At 38.2% G+C, this 21,789-nt stretch overlaps 1 protein-coding gene and 1 pseudogene across 1 annotated transcript in view; one reads left to right on the top strand and one right to left on the bottom strand.

Moving 5' to 3' along the window:
- The window catches only part of LRCH3 (leucine-rich repeats and calponin homology (CH) domain containing 3), a 140,647-nt gene that overhangs the window by 73,851 nt on the left and 45,007 nt on the right, over nucleotides 1-21,789 (bottom strand). The window contains exons 2-4 of the mRNA XM_006869380.1: nucleotides 7,943-8,087; nucleotides 5,189-5,315; nucleotides 151-256 (exon numbers count right to left, since the gene is read on the bottom strand). Of these exons, the coding sequence (XP_006869442.1) occupies nucleotides 151-256; nucleotides 5,189-5,315; nucleotides 7,943-8,087 (378 nt within the window). The remainder of the gene's footprint in view (nucleotides 1-150; nucleotides 257-5,188; nucleotides 5,316-7,942; nucleotides 8,088-21,789) is intronic.
- On the top strand, nucleotides 11,573-11,935 carry LOC102825778 (annotated as a pseudogene).

Consider the following 21,789-nt stretch of genomic DNA (forward strand, 5'->3'; position numbering starts at 1 on the left):
TCATCTTTCTCCCGCGGAACAGCTGGTAGTTTCAAACTGCTGACCTTGCGGTTCGCAGCCCGATTCGTAACCACTATGCTACCAGAGCTCCTTGAAAGATCTTTAAAACAAGCAAAAATAATAGTCAAAAAAATCATCTCAGTTTCTTACCTTCAGGCAAACGTACTAAGTGATTTCTTCTTACATTAAGATCTCTCAAGGCTTCCAGATTACCAATCTGGGAGGGTATTGTCTGAATCTCATTGCAGCTCACATCCTAGTTCAAAAGAATACAAAATAGAGAACTGTTTTGTTGTTGTTTCTGTTAAATGCCATCAAGTTGGTTCTGACTTATAGCGAACCTGTATAGAGTTTCCAAGGATCTTATCCATTTTAAACTATGAAATTGGACAAAATCATACCTGAGGTTGCTCCTTTACAGTTGCAAACAATTTTATGTGTAATATTTTACAAAGCAGAACTGCCCTGTAGGCTTTTCTAAAGGCTGTGATCTTTATGAGAGCAGACTACCAGGTGTTTCTCCTGTAGAACTTCTGAGTAGGTTCAAACTGCCAACCTTTCAATCAGCAGTTGAGCATTTAACTGTTGTGCTACTAGGGCTCCTTTTGTATGACTAAGGGTATAAGTTAATGTCTTCCATGAAAGCTAAAAGTAGTTCTTGCAAGACATATCTTTCAAGTAGTTAAAATTTAATAAGTTGAAAAAGAATGTTTAAATGATTTGAAAGTAAGAATTTGAACAGGGAGAACAAACTATTACTGCTTCATATTATTAAGACAAAATCTGAAGAATTGCCAACAAAAATACATTTGGGTTTTATTTCTGATGTCTGATTGGCTTTCTGAACAGTGGTTAGAATCTAGTCATCTATATTCCAGATTTACTGTATTTGTGAAGCTTTATGTATGAAATCTCATATTAGAATCAACCAGGAAAAATAAAATGACCTAATTTGTGGTCCAACTAAATTGTATATGCATTTATTTTTTCTTTTTATAATATTCATTTTTGCTAATAAAACCTACATGGAACTATACTCCAAAATTTCAGGGGACATATTATACCTGACAGTTTCAGAAATGTGTAAGTCGACTATTAAAAACATGGATTCTAGGATGGCTACTGGGAGTGGGAATGACGGGAAAAGTATTCATGGGCTAGAGAATATACACATGTTAACTTGGGTGACAGGAAAGGCAATATACAAGAGGGAGGTTAGCAGAGAAAGATGAAATTAGCAGGAGACAAAGAGAGGAATGTAAGAGTTAAAGTGAATAGAGGTACATACAGTTAACAGATGGTATATGGAGGGCATTACAGTCTTTGTAATGAAGCAAAGTATGATCTGTTGAATGTAAAACTAATAATCTGCTCTGTAAACCTACGCTCATTTCACAATAAAAAGTACAGGGGAAAACAAAACAAAACATGGGTTTTGAAGTTAAGCTAAACTGGCTTCAAATCCTAATTCAGTTATATAATTAATGTCGTTTAAGTTATATGTGGCATTCTGGGTTAAAGCGGTGGACCATAAAGGTGGTTTGAACCAGAAGGTTGGTGGTTCAAGCTCATGAGCTCCTCCTTGGAAACCCCATACAGGGTCACTATGAGTTGTAACCGACCCGATTACATTTAACAACTTAAGTGTCCTCAGCTCTAAAATGAAGATACACTTAATTCACATTAATGTAATGATTAAATCAGAAAAGTTTTATTTCCTGCCAGAGCATAAGTACCTACAAGGTGGTTTCTTATAGTTTACAAGTAGTGTTAGGTAAAGGAGTTCAGTTAGGATTCTTAGAAAATATGTCATTCTCTGTTGAGAAGACAAACACTCCAATCCAGAACAGCTGAAAGAGAGATCTGCCAAAAAACAACAACAACAAAAAATCAGACTGTTTGGATGTTTAAATTTCAAGCAAGCTATGGAAGCACCAAAGCAAGAAAAGTCAGCGCATCAGGGAAAACCAACTTTTAGGACTGAAATTTAAAGGGAACCCATGAGCAGTCTAGTATACTTCACCGGTGATCACCACTTGTGAGTGTAAGTGGGGGAAATGCAGCAATGAAAACATGGGCTGACTGTGACCATGTGCCACTGGTACCCGTTGACAAGATGACAGAGAGAAGAGGATGGGCTGGATGATCTGAAGTTTAGGAAGATTTGTGAACTGAGCCCATGAGCACTTGGCCTAGCCCTTGGGGGCTAGGGCTAAGAATAAAGTAGTCAGCTGATCTGAAGTGCAGGTAGGTGTGCAAGAACTCCCAAACTTGCAGCTAGTACCCATTTGACCTAGCTTAGATGGCTAGTTAACCACAACTTGACCCAAGGAAGATAAAGATATTTAATACTGTGAATACGTGCAAATTGCTGCAATTTGATGAACTAGGATTTTGCTTATGAATGTGGTGACTCAAAATTCCAAATGGAATGGAAGGATTCTTCATATCAAGGAACAAGCTTGTTTCCTCAGTGTACTGGGTTTATAGGGATGAAAAATTAAATGAAGGGCTATAATGGCAAGAAGTGGCTAGTTTACAAACGTTCATGGGTGTGCTTAGTTTCAGAATGAGGGGTTAATGTAGAATCCTCACTGAAGACTTTCCCTCTTTTCCAGATAGATTTGGTGAAAGGGTATGTATGGGGTCTGACAGTGAAAGGATTTTATGACTCAATTGTGAGTAACTATTAGCAGGATTATGATGGTTGTAACTGTAATTGCAGAAGATATGTAACTAAAAGTGGGGAGTAGTTAATCTTTCATTTCAGGAGCAGACTATCAAGAAGAAAGAGTGGGGCATGAAATTCCTACCTAGAAAAGTGACAGAGGCGGTGGCATGGAGAGACAGAGCAGTTGCAGGCTCTAGGTCCATGGACTGAGTAATGCTGTGTACCTGTGGGCAGAAGGCTGGCATGCAGAATGTGCCCTTTGGACATTTCAGTGAATACATATTTTTTGTTTTGTATATGTACATCAAATATATTTGCTTTGCTCATTTTTTTTTTTTTTTAATATACGACACAAATGGGGAGCCACAGGGAGGAAGTAGGACAACTGTTGTTACAAGGAAAAAGTGTGTGTGTAATTTGTTGAATGAAAGCTGCTGATTCTGACTTAGACCTTCACCCAAGTCACACACAGAAAACTCAACTGAAGGAAAGAAAACAAATGCCAGTAAAGTAGTTTACTTTAAAGTGGAAGTAGGTCCCTGAAGGCAGCATGTACAGTAAAAATATAAACGTGACTTTTAAAGTGCTCATTCTCCCCTACAGGGGCTAAGCAAAAGTAAAAAACATTAATGACATTACCAGAATATAATTTGAAAAATCCAAACACATTATTAACTTATATCTTAAGAGTTTTAAGAATAGAGAAGTGCTCAATATTGATTTGAACATAATTCTGCCTTTTTTCATTCCATGTGAGCCTATCAGACTTGTAACATAGGTTCTTTCTTAATATTTGATACTAATAAGTCAATAAAAATGCATTATCATGTAAAGGTAGATGTTTTGTAGCAAAAGGAGGGGAGTGGTTGACTTTGCAGCCCAGGAGCGGAGGTCCCTGGGACTATCAAGGGAGAAAAGCGGAGTGCAGGACCCTACCCAGAGAAACAGTGACACCAGAGATGGAGGCAGAGGCAATGACGTGGAGAGATGGAATGGTTGGGGACTCTAGATCCGGAGAGAGAGAGGGGCTGTGTGCTGACAACCAAGGGGCAGGCTTGTGGGGTATACCCTTTGGTTGGTTGATGATGCATGGAAGGGATTGTAACCATGACAATGAAACAATTACAATAGTATGAATGTAAAGCTAATGTTATCCCATGTAAACTATCATATAATTCACAATAAAACATTTTTTTTTAAATGTATTATCAATACTGGAAAGTAACTTAAAAAAATTCTTATTAGTGGCTTTCTACTGGTTAATGTGCCAGACTGCAAAGCTGTTTGAACTGCAAGGTTGGCGGTTCAAGCTCATCAGCTGCTCCTCAGAAACCCTATAAGGGTCGCTATGGGTTGGAATCGACTCATCACAACAACAACAACCATATAAGAATATGGTTACGAAGACTGAAACTCAAAGGGAACACATGTGCAGGCGTATAAACTTGTTGGCAACTACACTGGTCTGCTGGTGAGTGGAAGAGGGGGAAAGGCAGCAACAAAGAAAATGGGCTGAGTTCAACCACGTTCCATAGACTCCTGCTGACTTGGAGATGAGTGAGAGAAGAGGAAGGGCTGGTTGGTCCAAATTGTGATGAGACCTGGGGACTCCTGGGCCCATGGACAAGGACATAGCCACAGAGGGCTAAAGCTGAGAATGAAGCATCCAGTTGATATGAATTGAGGGGAGATACACAAACTTGCAGACAGTACCCATTTGACCTAGCCTCCATGATGGCTTGATAATCAGAAGTCAATTAGAGGAAGATTAAAAAAAAATTTTTTTTGACAAATGAAATGAAGGTAAATTGCTACAATTTGATGAACTTGACCTATACTCATGGAGGTAGTAGCTCAAAATACCAACAGAGAGGGAAGGAGTCTTCACATCAAGTATCAATACTATTCCCTTTTGTATACAGGGTAGATAGGGACAGGCAACTTAGACATTGGCTAATTAAAATGACGGGGCGATAGAGGCATGAAGTGACTGGCTTACAAGTTTTCAAGAGGGAACTTAAGAGTGTGTGGGGGAATACAGAGTTCCCACTGAATAGTTTTCATCTTGTCTAGATGGGTCTGGTAAAAAGAGACGGAGATAAGATTCTTATGAATCTATCCAGAAGCAGCAACACCACAGATAGAGGCAGAGATGGGGACATGGAGAGAGGGCGCAGCTGAGGACTCTAGATTCAAAGAGAGGGCCTGAGAGCTGGTGGCCAGGAGGCAGACTTTGCAGAATGTGCCCTTTGGTGGTTTAAATTTTTATAAATACCTGAGTGTTTAAAAAAAAAAAAGAGCTATAATGAATAGAGAGAAATACTGTTAACTGATGGTACATGGAGGGGATTATAATCATTGTAATGAAACAAAGTATATGATTTGTAGAATGTAAAACTGATGATCTGCCCTGTAAACTTTCACTCAATTCACAATAAAAGCTTGAAAAAAAAAAAAAAGTAACTGGATATACAACAGATCCCGTGATGGCCAATCAAAAATAAAATATTTACTTACAAGTTCTGTCAAATTTCTGAGATATCCAATTTCTTCTGGAAGTGAGACCAATTTGTTATTGCTAGCAATTAAAACTTTCAGTGGTAAATTGCACAAATGCACTGGCAATGTTGATAGTTGGTTCCGACTAAATTTGTAAACACAAAAAGAGTAAAGAGTAAGAGTCCACAACTGAACAAAGTTTCCAATTTTCTTATTCTAAACTCAATAAAATAACAAATATCTGTACTGCAAGGACTCTAGCTTTCATTTCATTGCCTGTAAGCTTTGTGGCTTTAGGAAATACATTTGACTTATTTGCATCTTACAGAAATTCTGTAAATTAAGGATCTTACTACCTCCCCTGCCTATAATGCAGAGCTGTTACATCAAAAACTGTTTTTAAAATAATGAAGTGTTATAAAAGCACAACATAGTATTATTTTATTAAAGTAAAATTGACATAAGGGCTCTTCCTTTCTTGGCCATCGTGTGAGTGCTCCTATATTCCATCTTCACTCTGTCTTCTCACAAGACTTTCAGGATCTAAAGATTCCTGGCCAAGAAACAAAAGCAGAATCATCCCATTCCCCAGTGGATTCGAATGAAAACTGGTAATAAACCCAGATACAACTCCAAGAGAAGACACTGGAGAAGAACCAAACTGGGTCTCTAAGGAGTTGCACATGTGACGGCGCAGCACATAATACACCCAGGTCCTAGCACCCTATTATACAGCAAGTCCAATTTTACCAAGATTTGATTAACTGAACATGTTTTGCAAAACTTCTGGTTTCTTCCTTTATTTTTATGCTTCCGCATTTAAAGAGGTTGGCTAATAAATATGTGAGACCTTTGGTTTGAAAAAAAACACACAACACTATAAAAAGCATAGCTAACTGCTGTACAGTCTTCTTCCTAAAAATCACAAACATAAATTGTTTGTAATCTACTTCCCTCTTTGTAATATTATAACCAAAGTACATAAATGATCCAAATAGAGTACTATAGAAAACAACTGATACGCTGTGATTTTAAATATACCATACCATCTGAGTTATAAGTACAGAACCTTTATATAAAAGTATTATGCATATTAGATCCAAAAGTAAGATAACAAAACACATTAAGATTAAAATAAATTAAAATTTTATTTATGTATTTTATTTTCATCTTTCATTTTCAAAATATTTTCCTTACTTAATTTAAGTAAAACATAAGCCTTTACAACGTTTTAATCCAGAAATTCTATTCCTAACAACTTATCTTTAGAAAACAAAAACAAAATTTACATAGAAAGATGTTCTACTGCTGTTGCTTTCATCTACTATTATTACTTTTATCATGGTGAAAAAGTGGGAGAAATTAAATGTTCTATGAATGAGAAATGGACTTTTAAAGTATATCAACTTACAACAAACAATTACATATAAAAATATTGACTAAAAGAACTTCATACTAGGGAGAAAACTCATTTTAAAATCTCACTGAAACCTAGGAAAATAGAAAGATCACTTAAAATTATATGACTCAGATATAACAATTTAATGAATTTCCTTTAAAATTTTCTCAACTTGTGCATTTCTACCAATGAACATTTACAATTTTTAAAAAGAAAGAAAATAACAAGAGTCCTTTCAAGATAAGAAAAATGGAGTTGAATATATGTATAAATTCAGAACTTAATAGACAAAAATATATGGTCAACAAGAACCAAATGAAATTTTTACTAAATTAAATTAAATGTAAATAAGAGAAATATAATTTCAGATCTACCATTCTCAGTTGGTAAAACTTACATGAAAATGTAAATGGAGAACCTCTGCTATAAGACTGTTGCAAGTCTATTAGGCTAAAGGCTAGCATGGTTTATTAATGATTACAAAGCCAAAATAAAGGGTAAAGTTAGAAAGACACAGAAAATACTGTTAAAAATATAGCCTATAAACAAGTATATGTATAGGTGTTGCTGACAGTAACAGGTAATGCATAAACCCTCTCCTCACCAACATGACTAGGTTGCTATACAAAAATGAGTATGTCAGAGTTGGGACCCCTCGCCCTGTCTGGGGAACCAGTGTCCATCTGTCTCCAAATTCCACCTGCACCATCAATCACCATCTAGGAACCCATAATGTGTCTAGTGATGCTTCTTACACAGCAGACACAAAGAGGATTATTGGTGGTGCTGGTTAGGGGTTGCCTCTGGAGCAGCAGGGGGCTTCACTATCACCTGATTGTGCTTTAGGCTTCTGCATAGACCTCCATGCCTCATTTCTCCACATTCCTGTTCTGCCAAATCCAGAGACAAGTCTGGGCAGCAGGTCTGAAGGCAGGTTACAGCTAAGCCATCTAGGCCTGGTGGAGGTGGCAGAAAGGCCTCATCAGAAATGAGACTTCCCAGCCCTGCATCCAACTCCTGTAGTCCTGATACCCACTGCCTCCTAGCACCTCCATCTCCTGCACACACACACACTCCCATGCTCACAACAGGCCAGGCTGGACTCCTACACCCAATTCTTTTAATACCAACCACCAGTAGCCTATGTGGTCTTATGTCCTCTCTCTCACAAGCCTTGCCCTTTCCTCCTTCCCTTATTGTTTCAGCTCCTCCTTAATGTACAAAAAAGTCAGATTTTTTTTTACTACTGTCATAAATGCAAAACAGTGGATAATGACATAGTCAGTACATGAGAAATAGGTGTATTTTAATGAAAGAGAGAACTGAAAAACTATTAAAACTAGAAATTTTTTAAAAGGAAGGCATATTCTTACCTGATATTTAAAAATGTTAGTGTCTGTAGATTTAAAATTGCCTCTGGAATATACCGAATACAGTTTTGGTACAAATTGAGATTCTCAAGAGAAACAAAGTGACATGCTTCTATAGGAACTTCTGAGAGGCGGTTTCGTGACAGGTCTGGAAGAAAAAATCAATTAACTTAAAAATCAGTCCTTCAACTTACTACTGAAATCTTATGTTAAATAAACAGGCCTCATAATTGCCTGAATTCCCCAGAGTGCATTCTGTGGAGACTAAGTGAATAATTATTCAAATAAATAATTTTAACATATAACTTCAAATCTGTTGGTAGGAAATGTTTATTCCTTATGACTTTACAAGAAACACAAGTTCCAAGGCACACCTACCTATATATTTCCTCAAAGATCATATTACTAAGGGAACAAAAACATTCCTAAAATCCACCTTACCAAAGGTAAAGAAAACATTTTGCAGTTTTTAAAAAAGAAAACAATGCAAAATAAAAAATAATTGTCTCTTTCTTTAACAAAGATTAACAGGGTCATACCATAAAGGAAACAATGAGCCATCTTTACTATAGACAAAGATGACACTATTTTAGTTACAATACAGGTAACAAACAGTAATGGATTAAAATCCACCAATATGAATTTATAATGTCACACACAAAAAAGATGAAAACAAATTTATTATCTTGAAAATTAGTAAATTAAAAAGAATCAAACCCTTATCTCGCCTTTCCTATATGAATAACCTATATTGAATAACCAACCAACAACTTATTCATTGCAAATACCTTTTTACCATAGCATAAATGGCAACTATACATGTGGACCTTACCAAATGGAATACACAGAGATCAAATCAGCTACTGTTGTGGAAAAAGATGATGGAGCAGCTCAGTACCATCAGTCAGAATGAGAGGTCAGGGGTTGGCTGAGAAACGGACTATCATATGCAAGTTCAATCTGACCCTGAATAAAATGAAAACAAGAGCCAAAATATGACCTCAAATATATATCCCTTCTAAATTTAGAGACCATCTCAAGAACAAAGTTGATGCATTAAACACTTATGACCTAACACGGGGCAAATTGTGGGATGACATCAAGGACACCATACATGAAAAAAGCAAAAAGAAAAGGCCAAAATGATGTCAGACGAGACCCTGTAACTTGCTCTTGAACATACAGTAGCTAAAGTGAATAGAAGAAATAAAAGAGCTCAACAGATTTTAAAGGACAGCTTAAGAAGACATAATCAAATATTATAATGAAATATGCAAAGACCAGGAGTCAGAAAACCAAAAGGGAATTTTATTTAGCATTCTTCTCAATAAAAAAATTTTTTTTAAATTGAAATACTGAAAGATTCTATGGGCAAAATACTGAAGGCTTCTACAGGCAAAATACTGAATGATACAGGATGCATCAAAAAAAGATGGAAGTCCAGAAAGATGGTGAACTAATCAGACACACTACAAGGACCCTCTACAACAAAGATATAAGAGATGCAATGAATGAAACAGACACAGATGAAATTTTGGGAACCCTGAACTTCAGAGAAAAGATTAGAGAAATGGACTGAGAGCTTGCTTGGAGGAGATGGCCCGAGAGGCAAACAAACTGGTGAATGGCCAGCTGGATGAGGCATGACCATCTTGTGAGAAGCTCTGGCAACAGGGTAGTCTGGCAGAGCAGATTCACACAGGTAATGGGAAAGGTGTAATTCCTTCTAATTCCCCAGAGTCCCCTGGTGACCAGTGGGGAGGAGAGCTCCCACACTCATCCAATCACAGCACAGACCCTACTCTCCAGGAAATCATAGCCACATAGTTGGGAGCCTTGCCAGTGTGAAGTTGGGACCTACTTCCCCACTTTGGTGCACTGATTTGGTGCCTGGATTCAAGTGTGCTAGACTTCAGACCTACAGACTCTGAAGACCAGCATTTAACCAGTCACCCAACCTGCAGCTGCCCTATGGTGCTAACAGACACTGAAACCAGTTCCATCAAGGGCCTCCATGAACTACTTCCAGACTGAGTGCTCTGTACATATGGATAACACATTGTTCTCCCATGCACTTCATGACCTTCTTGGCTTCCAGGAGCACCACCCAGAATTTTCTCCTCTCTGGGTTCAACAGTTGAATAGTTTTTTGTTTTGTTTTGGGGTGTTTATTATTTCTCCTCCTTCTACTTCTCTTTTCATTCTCTTGATTTTATCCTATTCTCCACTTATATTTTTTTCTTCTTTATTCTGTTTCTCATTTCTCCTCTTCTTTTTTCCCTTTTGATCTCTCTTTACTATTTTTTCTGTTTCAACTTCCTTCTCCAGTATTTTTCTACGTACACTTTTTTATTCCTTCCTTTTATTTCCTCTCTTTTCTCTACTATAGCTCCTTTTCTCTTAATAGTTAAATTCTTTTTATTCATGTTACTTACATCTTATCCCTCTTTTCTTTTGTCAAATTTGCCAATAATTTTTCAATTGTATTGATTGTTTCAAAGAACCAGCTTATTGTCTTGTTGATTCTTTCTATTCTTTCTATTGTTTTTCTGTTTTCTATTTCAGCTCTAATTTTTATTCCGGTGACTGTAGGTTTACTTTGGCAGTCTTTTTCTAATTGTTAGAGATGTTGTGTTGATGTGTTGACTTTGGTTCTTTCTTCTTTTTGGACATGTGCATTTATTGCTATAAATTACCCTCTCAGCATTGCTTTGGCTGTGTCCCACAGGTTTTGGTATATTGTGTTTTCATTCTCATTTGTTGCTAGGAATTTTTTTTACTGCATTTTTTATTTGTTCTGTTTCCCAGTAGCTTTTAATCAGGTTGTTATTCAGTTTCCATGTATTTGATTTTATTTCCTTGATCTTCTTTTGTTGGTTTCTAATTTTTTATCATTGTAATCAGGATTTTTGCTTTTTTTTATATTGAGTTATAATCTACAGCACTTACTGATGACGATCAAAACTACCAGTTTTTGACTTGTCTTTCCAAATGAAAATCAAAATGTACATAGTTTTGGAACTCAAAACTTCCCATTTAAACTTTGTTTTTTAATTGAGAAGACAAGTAATTTCTTCCTTGTGTTGTGGGTAATCTTTTTACATGCTGTAAGTTTATGAATGAAGAAGGTGATTTAGTTACTTGGGTCACAGATCATATTATACGTAATACTACAATACTGCTTTATAAAGGACATTTGTTGCCATATTCCCTCTAGAAAGAAATATTTTTATAACTAAAAATGTGGTGGTGGTGGTAATAAGTTATTGTGCTGTGGAGTCAGTTCTGACTCACAGTGACCCTGTATAGGGTTTCTAAGGCTGTAAATCTTTTACTGGAGCAGAAAGTCTCATTTTTCTCCTACGGAACAGCTGGTAGTTTTGAACTGTTGACCCTGAGGTTAGCAAACCAATTCGTAACCACTACACTAGCAGAGCTCCTTTTAAAATGTGGTAGAAGAGGAAAATTATAGCCCGTGTTCTTCAGATTTTTTTTTTTTAAAGCCATTTTAAAAAATAATTATGGATATAGGTTTTTCTTAAATTTTTTTCTGGTTAGAAAACAATGTATGCTAGCATCATAAATGTAGAAGGCTGTATAAAACACATATGCATGCTTTCTCTCAGGTCCTCGATGACAAAGAAAAGGAGAAACAACAGCGGTGCCAAAAAGGGCCGCTGCCATGTGCAGCCTATTCACTGCATGAACTGTGCTGTGCTCACTATGTGCCCAAAGACAAGACCATTAAGAAGTTCATAATTCGAAACATAGTAGAGGCCGCAGCCGTCAGGGATATTTCTGAAGCGAGTGTCTTCGATGCATATGTGTTCCCCAAGCTGTACATGTAGTTATTGTGTCTGCTGTGCCATTCACAGCAAGGAGGTCAGGAACCATTTTCATGAAGCTTGGAAGGATCAAAGACCCCCACCCCAATTTAGACCTGTAGGTGCTGCCCCCTACTGCTACCAAAGCCCATGTAAAGAATTGAGCCCTTAAAAGGCTGAAATAAAACTAACCTGCAAGAAAATACAATAAAAAACACACCACAAAACACTCCACATACAGCGCAGTGGTTATGAATAGGGCTGCTAATCTCAAGGTCGGCAGTTTGAAACTATCAGCTGTTCTGTGGGAGAAAGATGAGGCTTTCTGCTCCCGTAAAGATTTACAGCCTCGGAAACCCTGTACAGGGTCACTATGAGTCGGAACCGACTCCATGGTACTTAACAACAACAACAAAATGCATTCAAAGAAATAAATTCAGTACCTCAGAAGCCCCAATATGGTTCTTCTGAATCATAACCTTTTTTCCTCCTCACAATGTAATCAAAGCACTGATTTTTGCAATAATCATTTACTTGAAAATTTTATGGCTTTAGTACTTTATAATTTATAGTTTTGCCTCCTACGTTAGTTTCTTACTTTTGCCTAACAATAAACTCAGTGGCTTAAAATGCCAGTTCCAGAGATCAGAAGTTGGAAATGGGTCCACACGGCTAAAATCATACATGGGCATGACTGTGTTCTTTCTGGAGGTTCTAGGGGCATAATCTGTTTTTTGGCCTTTTTCAACTTATAGAGGGCACCCACATTCCTTGGCTCATACATTCATTCTTCCATCTTGAAGCCAGCAATGTTGGGTCAAGTCCTTTGTTCTCCATCTGTTTGGTTCTTCCTCTTCTGCCTTTCTCTTACACTATTATAGATCCTTAGGATTACACTTCTCTGCCTCTTCCTAATACCCAAATAATCCAGGATGTTGCTGTTGTTAAGTGTCATCGAGTCAGTTCCAACTCACAGAGACTCTGTATAGGGTTTCCAAGGAACATCTAGTGGATTTGAACTGCCAACCTTGTGAACAGTTCAGTGCTTACAGCACAATATCAGGATTCCAGGATAAACCAGGATAGTCTTCCTATTTTAAGGTCAACTGATTAGTAACCTCAATTTTCTCTGCCATATAACCTAATATATTCACAAATTACAGGGATTAGGAAGTAGACATCTTTGGGGAGCCATTATTTGCCTACTATACCTGAATTTTCTAAAACTAAAAGCCCCCTGTGTATGTGTTCTTTTGTGACTTTCACTCAACATTTTAAATTCATTCCTGTAGCTTCATATTCCTTCATTTTCACATCACATGCTAAAAAACATATGAAATAATGCATGGAAAATTAATTTTTTACTATAAAATGCAAACATCAAACAATTCTGTTGCTTAATTTTCTTATTCAGAGGCAAAGTCTGCTTTATAAGGTTGATATTAAGAAAACAAAACCAAACAAACAGTGAAATCCCCCAAAATTAAAATGGCATTATACTATATAATAAAGCACAGCAGTATAATACAATAATTTATAATCACAATCTTTGGTCAAAACCCCACTGTCCTTGAGTCGATTCGACTCATAAGCAACTCTAGATAGGGTGTCCAAGGCTGGAAATCTTTATGAAACAGAAAGCCTCTCTTTCTATTGTGGAGCAGGCTGGTGGGTTTGAGCTGCTGACGTTGTGGTTAGCAGTCCAGTGCTTATCCTACAGCATTACCCAAAGGAAATAATAGTGTTTGGTATACAAAACATTTACTTAAAAATTTACATTAAAAATCACTTAAAATAATTTTCTTACACTTCAGTTAAATAAATGGAGAAGTTACTATTATCACTGTGATACCTGAGTAACCTCCTTCTGATTTCACAAATACAAATAATACCATTATTGTCACACAAGCTTCCTAAGTTTTCATCTTTATTCAGTATAATCAATCTTATCTTATGTTCCAGACTGTAAGTTCACCTATTTAACACGTATTGTAAAAAATCACAAACTTCATAATAAACAATTTTGCTGACTTCAGCTATTAAGTTACTTTTATGTATCACGAATGTGGCCTTGGTCTTTCACTAGCCATTTTTTCTTCTAATGCTACTGATAAAAGCCAAGAACTATGATAATTGCTGGCATAATCCTTGGATGTGTTAAACAGTTGATCACAGCACAAAAAGCCTATCAGCCTTGGCCTGATAAAAATATGAGAGAAAATTTCCAAGGAAATACCATGGATGTTTCAATTTAATGGAAAGAAACATTTCAAAGGAAAAAGTTTTAAGACATCTTTTGGAAAACTCCTGATTGATATTTATTTATAAAAATCTTTCCCTCAAGAGTGAAAGGAATAGCCAGAAATATCACAATAGAAAGCTTGTAAATCCGTCTTCTGCCTATAACTAATTGGAATACCTAAAATGGGGCTACAATGTATCTAGTGAAGGAGGTCTCATGAGGAGCCTCTGCACTGCATAAAACTATAGAAGGAAGCCTGAATCTCAACCAGACCATCAGAGAAGGGAAACTTTCCTCTTGAAAGGACAAGCAGACCAGCCTGGAGTAGTCAGAAAACCAGAAGACACTTCTTGAAAGAAGGACCTACAGGAAAAATACAAAACAACAAGGGCAGTCCGACTGTTACCACAAGAACAAGCAAGCTGTCTCCCCAGGAGATATCAAGGTAAGCCATTGGGTCCTCTCAGCGCAAATCCTCCTCCAAGACTAAGACGCAATGGGAAAACGTGTTCTGATAGGCGACCACACACATCACCCATAAAGAGAAGTGACTGAAGAACATCGAAGAAGCAGTGGGCTAAGCCCTGCATCGTTCACCAGACTATAGTGAGCCCAGGTAGAGACTTGGTCGGCCAGCAGTGAGGCAAGACCTGGGGACTCAAGGGCTCAGAGTCAGTGACACAACCACAGAGGACTAGAGAGGAGACTGAACCAACCAACTGATAAGAAGAGGGCGGACAGATGCAGGAACACCCACACTCAAAGAAGAAAGAAGAGGAAAAAAAGAAAAAAAAAAAGCATCATCTGATATAGTCTGATAAACTGGACATCCATGTATAAATGCAATAGCTCAAAAGAGGAAACAAATCCCTGCTCCAAGAATTATTCCCACCCCCTCCGCACAAAGAGTAGATAGGGATGGACAACTTGAACATTGACTAACCAAAAATGGGAGAAGGGATACAAAGGTAAGAAGTGACTGGCTTACAAGCTTTCAAGAGGGAACCTAGACCCACAGGGCAGGGAGGATGGTGGAGTCTCCAGTGAGTAGTGTCCGACCTGTCTGGGAGGGGCAGATGAAAAGAAATGTGGATGGGTCCCTTGGGATGCAAGGGTGAATGACTGTCATCAGGACTGATTGTGAGGACTGGTAATGTAAAGGTGGACATTTTATAGCAAGGAGGGAGTGATTAACCTTTCAGTCTAGGATCGCAGGGCCCTGGGACCATCAATGGAGAAGAGCGGAGAGTAGGACCCCACCCAGAGGAGCAGTGAGGACAGAGACTGAGACAGAGAGGATGACGTGAAGAGAGATGACGACGCTAAGAGATGGAGTGCCTGGGGACTAGGGAACCAGAGAGGGAGAAGGGCTGTGTGCTGAGGACCATGAGGGGAGGGGGGCCGGGATTGTAGGGTATATCCTTTGGTTGGGCGATAATGCATGGACGGGATGGTAACTATGGCAATGAGACGATGTATGATGGAATGAATGTAAAACTAATGTTCCCCCATGTAGACTATCACACAATACATAATAAAACATTAAAAAAAAACCCACAAAACGTTCCCTCTAAGTAGCACTCACCTCAGAATGTAAAACAAGTTCAAGTTTTAAAATAATATGTTAAAGTAAAGAAGCTGAAAATAGTAAGAATTCCACAACACTAATGGGCGGGGCAGTGCACCTTAGACTTCTTCCTTCAGGATTGGAGGAAGATTCATTAATAACCTGAGATATGCAGATGATACAACCTTGCTTATGAAAGCAAACAGAACTTAAAATATTTACTGATGAAGATCAAAGATCAAAGCCTTTGCTACGGGTTGCATCTTAATGTAAAGAAAACAAAAAATCCTCACCAATGGACCAATAAACAACATCCACATAAAAAAAAAGACTGAAGTTGTCAAAGAGTTCATTTTGCTTGGATCAAGCATCAACACTCAAGGAAGCAGCAGTCATGAAATCAAATGACATATTGCATTAGGCAAATCTGCTGCACAAGACCTTTTTAAAGTGCTGAAGAGCAAAGATTTCAGTTTGAGGACTAAGGTGTGCCTGACCCAATAACCTCATATACATGTGAAAGTTGTACAGTAGTAAATAAGGAAAACCATAGATGAATTGATGCATTTGAGTTATGGTGCTCCAGGAGAATACTGAAAATGCCATGGAATAACAAAAGAACAAACAGATCTGTTTTGGAAGAAGTGTAGCCAGAATGCTCCTTGGAAGCCAGGATGGCCAGATTTCATCTCTCATACTTCGGACATATCGTCAAAAGGGACCAGTCACTGGAGAAGGGTACCATGTTTGGTAATGTGGAGGGTCAGAGAAAAGAGGAAGACCCTCAATGAACTGGACTGGCACAGTGGCAACAGCAATGGGCTCAGGTGTAGCAACCACTGTGAGGCTGGTATAGGACCAGGCAGTGTTTCGCTCTTTTGTGCATAGGGTCACTATGAGTTGGTACCGACTCAATGGCACCTAACAACAACAAATGGCTCTTGATTCATACAGCCAATGTCCAGGTGTGGCGCTGCAGGATAAGCACTGGATTGCATGATCAGTTTGAACTGCAAGGTCGACAGTTCAAACTCACCAGTCATTCCTAGGAAACAAGAAAACAACTATAAACGTATTATGTATTTTTTACTCAACTCTGAAGACTAAAACTTGGCACTCAATACAAAAGACAGAGTAGGTGCTCATAAAATAAGTTTTTTTAAAAACAAGCAAATGGATGAAATGGTGGACTCAGAAATGACTAAGACACCCTGTCCTCCACTTATAGAGCTCCAGGTATAGCAGACTACTATATAGATAACACACTTTAAAAAAGATAATTATACTTTAATGATTTCATTTGAAGAAATTCTCTTATAATCTAGATTGAAAATAATTTATTTCCCAAGCAAGTAAGCAGTAAGATAAAACAAATTAAGTCCAAGTACTGAGGATGAACATGTTCTATGTGCATCAAACTATACATGAATATTTTATCAATTTGTTTTAAAGGCTGAGATAGGATACAAGCAGTAAAACAAAATGCTTTAAGAATATATATAAAATTAATGGCCTTGCTCCTTTTTCACTTTCTGAAGTATAAAATACTTTTCATATATGACATTGTTGTTGTTGCGGTTGCTGTTGTTAAGTGCTGTCAAGTTTGTTCAGACTCACAGTGATCCCTGGATTGGGTTTCTGAGTAGTGGTTGGTGAACAGTTTGAACTGCTGACCTTTAGGTTAGCAGTCTATTGCTTATCATACAGCAAGCACCACACCTGAACTCCAATAATTGACCTACTCTGCCCTATTTAAAAAATAAATGCATACACATTTATGTATCCATTCTCCTGTTATCTAAATAAGCTAATGTATATTCATGTCATTCAATGAGGTATAATTACTGTTCTTATTTATTTCGACATTCAAGCTATCCCTTCAGACTAGCTCTTGTGTCTTTTTGATATGCCACCTTAGTTTTTTTTAACATTTCCTTATATTTGGCACAACAGGATGTTCCAGATTTATCTTACAACTTCCTTGCCCCAGTTCTGAAAGCAGTTATTTCTTATTCTTGTAAACAGAAACCTCTGAGAAAAGTTGGATTTCAATGGGTGTGGGAGGTAGGAAGGTAGTGTGCAAAGGAAGGAAAGCCAGCAATCCTGAGGAAAGTTGTAGAATAAATGCCTAGATTTTTCGAGCCATTAAATTTTGGAGTCTAGCACACAGCAACAGATACACAAAAATAAATAAACAACACCTGCGGCAGAGTGCTGCTGTAATAAAAATCTTAGCATGTGTACTGGCTTTAAAACCAGGCAACAGACAAGGGACCACAGGGACCTCACAGAGTCTATTATTGGAGGCTGGAAGAACAGTGAAGAAATTACAATTGAAGGCTGGTAAAAAGACACAGTTAATTGCTTGGCTGCTAAAAGAAAGGCGGACAGTTTGAAACCACACAGAGGCTTCAGAGGAGAATGACCTAGTGATCTGCTTCCCTAAGTCTACAGCTAAGAAAACCCTATGGGGTAGTTTACTCACATGGAGTTGCTATGAATTGGAATTGACTTAATAGCAACCAACAACAGTCAAGCTCTGGCAAAAATATTAGAGACACTACGGTGATGGTTATATGCTGTGGAGTCGATTCCGACTCATAGCGACCCTGTACAGGGTTTCCAAGGCTGTAAATCTTTACAGAACCAGAAAGTCTCATCTTTTTCCCACGGAACAGCTGGTAGTTTAGAAGTGATGACCTTGCGGTTCGCAGCCCAATTCGTAAACACTATGCTACCAGAGCTCCTTTAACCTATGGTTAACATGAAAGGAGTTCTGGTAGCATAATGGTTACAAGTCAGGCTGCTAATCTCAAAGTCAGCAGTTCAAAACTACCAGTGATTCCATGGGAGAAACATGAGGCTTTCTACTTTTCTAAAGATTTACAACCTCGGAAACCCCATACCGGGTCGCTATGAATCTGAACTGATTCCATAGTACATAACCACCACCACTGTAACACGAAAGATAGAAAAAAGCTTTCTAATGAATTTGTGAATTTAAATCACCATAAAATATGTAGCTATCTAGTGACACAATGCTAGTTGAAGAAATGCATGACAACAAATATCACTAACAGTTAATCTTAATGATGAGAAATGTATGCATATATTTACATCTACTTGGAACAAAAATCAATTTCCATGAAGGCAACAGTAAAGAAATCAAATGAAGTTTGGCATTACCTTGAATCTATTGCAAAAGACCTCTTTTAGAGCAAAGATTATTTTGATGTTCATGATCATTAGCCATTAGAGAGATGCAAATCAAAACAATGAGGTATCATCTCACACCAGCAGTAACCACAAATTTCAAAATAGCAGAGGACAACAAATGGTGGGATGCAAACTGGTTCCTACATTGCTTGTAGGACTGCAATTTAGTTCAATCACCTTGGAAAATGACATGGTGCTTCCTCAGAAAGCTGGAAATAGAAATAGCTTATGATCCAGCAATTCCTCTACTTGGTATATATCCACAAAAACGAGTCAGAATGTGAGTAGATACATGCACATAAATGTTCGTCACAGCACTATTCACAGCAGCAAAAAACTGGAGACAACCCAAGTGCCCATCAATGGAAGGATGAATAAACAAACACTGGTACATACACACAGTGGAATACTGTGCTACCTTGAAGAATAACGATGAAGCTGCAAAACAAGGATGAACCTTGAGGACATAATGCTGAGTGAAATCAGTCAGGCACAAAAAGACAGATACTGCATAAGACCATTACTGCAAAAACTTAAGAAAAGATTTCCATGCTAAAAGAATAATTCTCTGAGGGTTACCAGGGGCAGTAATCAGAGGTCAGGAGATATATATATGATTACTCAGGAGACAGGGAGGGCAATAAATGGGAGGGGGAAGACAATACGCAAGAAGCGGGAAGGAGGAGAGGAACAGGGATGATAGGGAAAGACTTTGGGAGGTATACATGGACTAAATGGGATAGAAGTAGACTGACATATGCACAGCCTTGGAATGAGAAGGCTTTATGATATAGGGATTAAGACATAGGCTGAAGGGGTAAAGGAGAGGCAATAATGTTAAGGTACTTGACTGTTTTGCGATGTTGGGTTTTCCTGCCTACTAGTGTTAATATGGACATTTAAGTAGGATAGAGAGGATAACTGGGGAAGATGATTACAGAAATCTTGTAAACCCGTCTTCAGCCTACAACAGACTGAATTATCTAAAAGGGGTTTAGAATGTACCCAGGAACACATGCTTCTCGTTAAGCCTTGGTAGAGTATGGGGCCTTAGATGGAATCCTGAGCCCTACCCAGAACCTTCTGGGATGGGACGTTTCCAATTGAAAAGACATGGCAGAGCAACCATAATGGCTAGAGGGACAGAAGATACTTCTTGAAAGAAAGACCAATGGGGAGAGAAGGGGGGCAGAAAAAGGCAGACTATTTAGCTGTGACAATATCAAGTAAGCTGTTTGCCCTGGAGATATTAGGACAAGAAAAGTCAGTCTATCAGGGTAAATTTCTAAGACTGAAACTCAAAATGAACACATTAATTGTCTTGTATGCTTGCTGGCGATTGTCCTGGTCAACTTGTGAGTGGAAATAGGGGAAATGCAGCAAGAAAGCATGGGCTGAGAATGGCCATATACCACAGGCACCCGATGACCTTGAGATAAGAAAGAGAAGAAGATGGGCTGGGTGGTTTGAGGTTCAGGGAGATGTGTGAACTCCCAAGCCCAAAGTCACTGACCTAGCCACTGAGGGCTAGAGTTAAGAATGAAGCAGCCAGCTGATCTCGAGAGAGGCACGTGAGAACTTGTAGAGGACTCAGACTTGTAGACCCATTGGACCTAGCGTGGTTGGCTTGTTGACCAGAATTCGACCAGATGAAGATAAAGAAGTATGAAACACGGAGCAAGCATAAACTGCTACAACCTGATCTACTGGACCTTTGCTTATGGATGAAGTTGCCCAAAACTCCAACCCAATAGGGAAGCATTCTTCATATCAAGGATAAAGCATGTCTCCTCAGAACACTAGGTTGATAGAGACAGGTAACTTAGACTTTGGCTACCAAAGCTGGCGGGGGTGGGGGGCTATAAAGACCTATAAGTACCTAGCTTACAAGCTTTCAGGAGGGTGCTCAGTGTTAGAATGAGGGGAGTATAAAAGAAATTCTACTGAACAACTTTCCTTATGTCCAGATGGGTCTGGAGATGAAGGGGATAGGATTATATGATTCAATTGTGAGTAGTTGTTTTCAGGTCTAATGGGAATTGTCTCAACTGTAAATGTAGAAGAGATGCAACTAAAAAGGGGAAATAGTTAATCTGTCATTTCAGGAACAAAGGACCTTAGGACCACCAAGAGGGAAGAACATGAGAGGAGTGAGGGATCCTAACCAGAAAAGCAGCCATAACAGAGATGGTGGCAGAGGCAATGGCATAGAGAGACAGAGCAGCATTGGACTGTAAGACCATGGACTGTTAAAAGCAATATGCCTAGGGGAAGGAGGCTGGCTTGAAAAATGTGCCCTTTGGACATTTAAACGAATGTATATTTACAATGTGGTACATGCTCCTTGGAGGCCAGAATGGCCAAACTTCGTCTCTCATACTTTGGACATATTGTCAGGTTGGATCAGTTGCTGGAGAAGGATATCATGTTTGGTAACGTAGAGGGTCAGAGAAAAAGAGGAAGACCCCCAGGGAGATGGATTGGCCAAGTGGCAGCATCAATGGGCCCAAGCGTGGCAACAACTGAGGTTGGCCCAGGTTCAGGCAGTGTTTCATTCTGTTGTGCACAGAGTCGCTATGAGTGGGGACCGATTCGATGGCACCCAGCAACAACAATAATGTGTATATCAAATAATAAAGAAAAAATAGGTAATAGAAGTAAATACTATTGGCTAAGGGTGCATGGAGGGGATTGTAATCATTATAACAATTTGCTGAATGTAAAACTGGTGATCTGCCCTGAAAGCCTTCACTCATTTAATACACAATAAAGCCTTAAAAAAAAAAAAAGCATGTGCATTTTTAATTGTAAAACAATTACTAAATTGCTTTCCATAGAGAATAACTTGCTACCACCAATGTATAAGAATGTCCATCTCGCTTCACTTAAGTTATACTGTAAAACCAATTTTTGCTAATTTGATGAATGAAAAATTGTATATTGTAGCTTTAATTTATATCTTTACTATAACTAAAATTGCACATCTTTAAAAAATTTTTTT

The sequence above is a fragment of the Chrysochloris asiatica genome, unplaced genomic scaffold (assembly GCF_000296735.1).
Source record: "Chrysochloris asiatica unplaced genomic scaffold, ChrAsi1.0 scaffold00130, whole genome shotgun sequence".
Lineage (NCBI taxonomy): Eukaryota > Metazoa > Chordata > Mammalia > Afrosoricida > Chrysochloridae > Chrysochloris > Chrysochloris asiatica.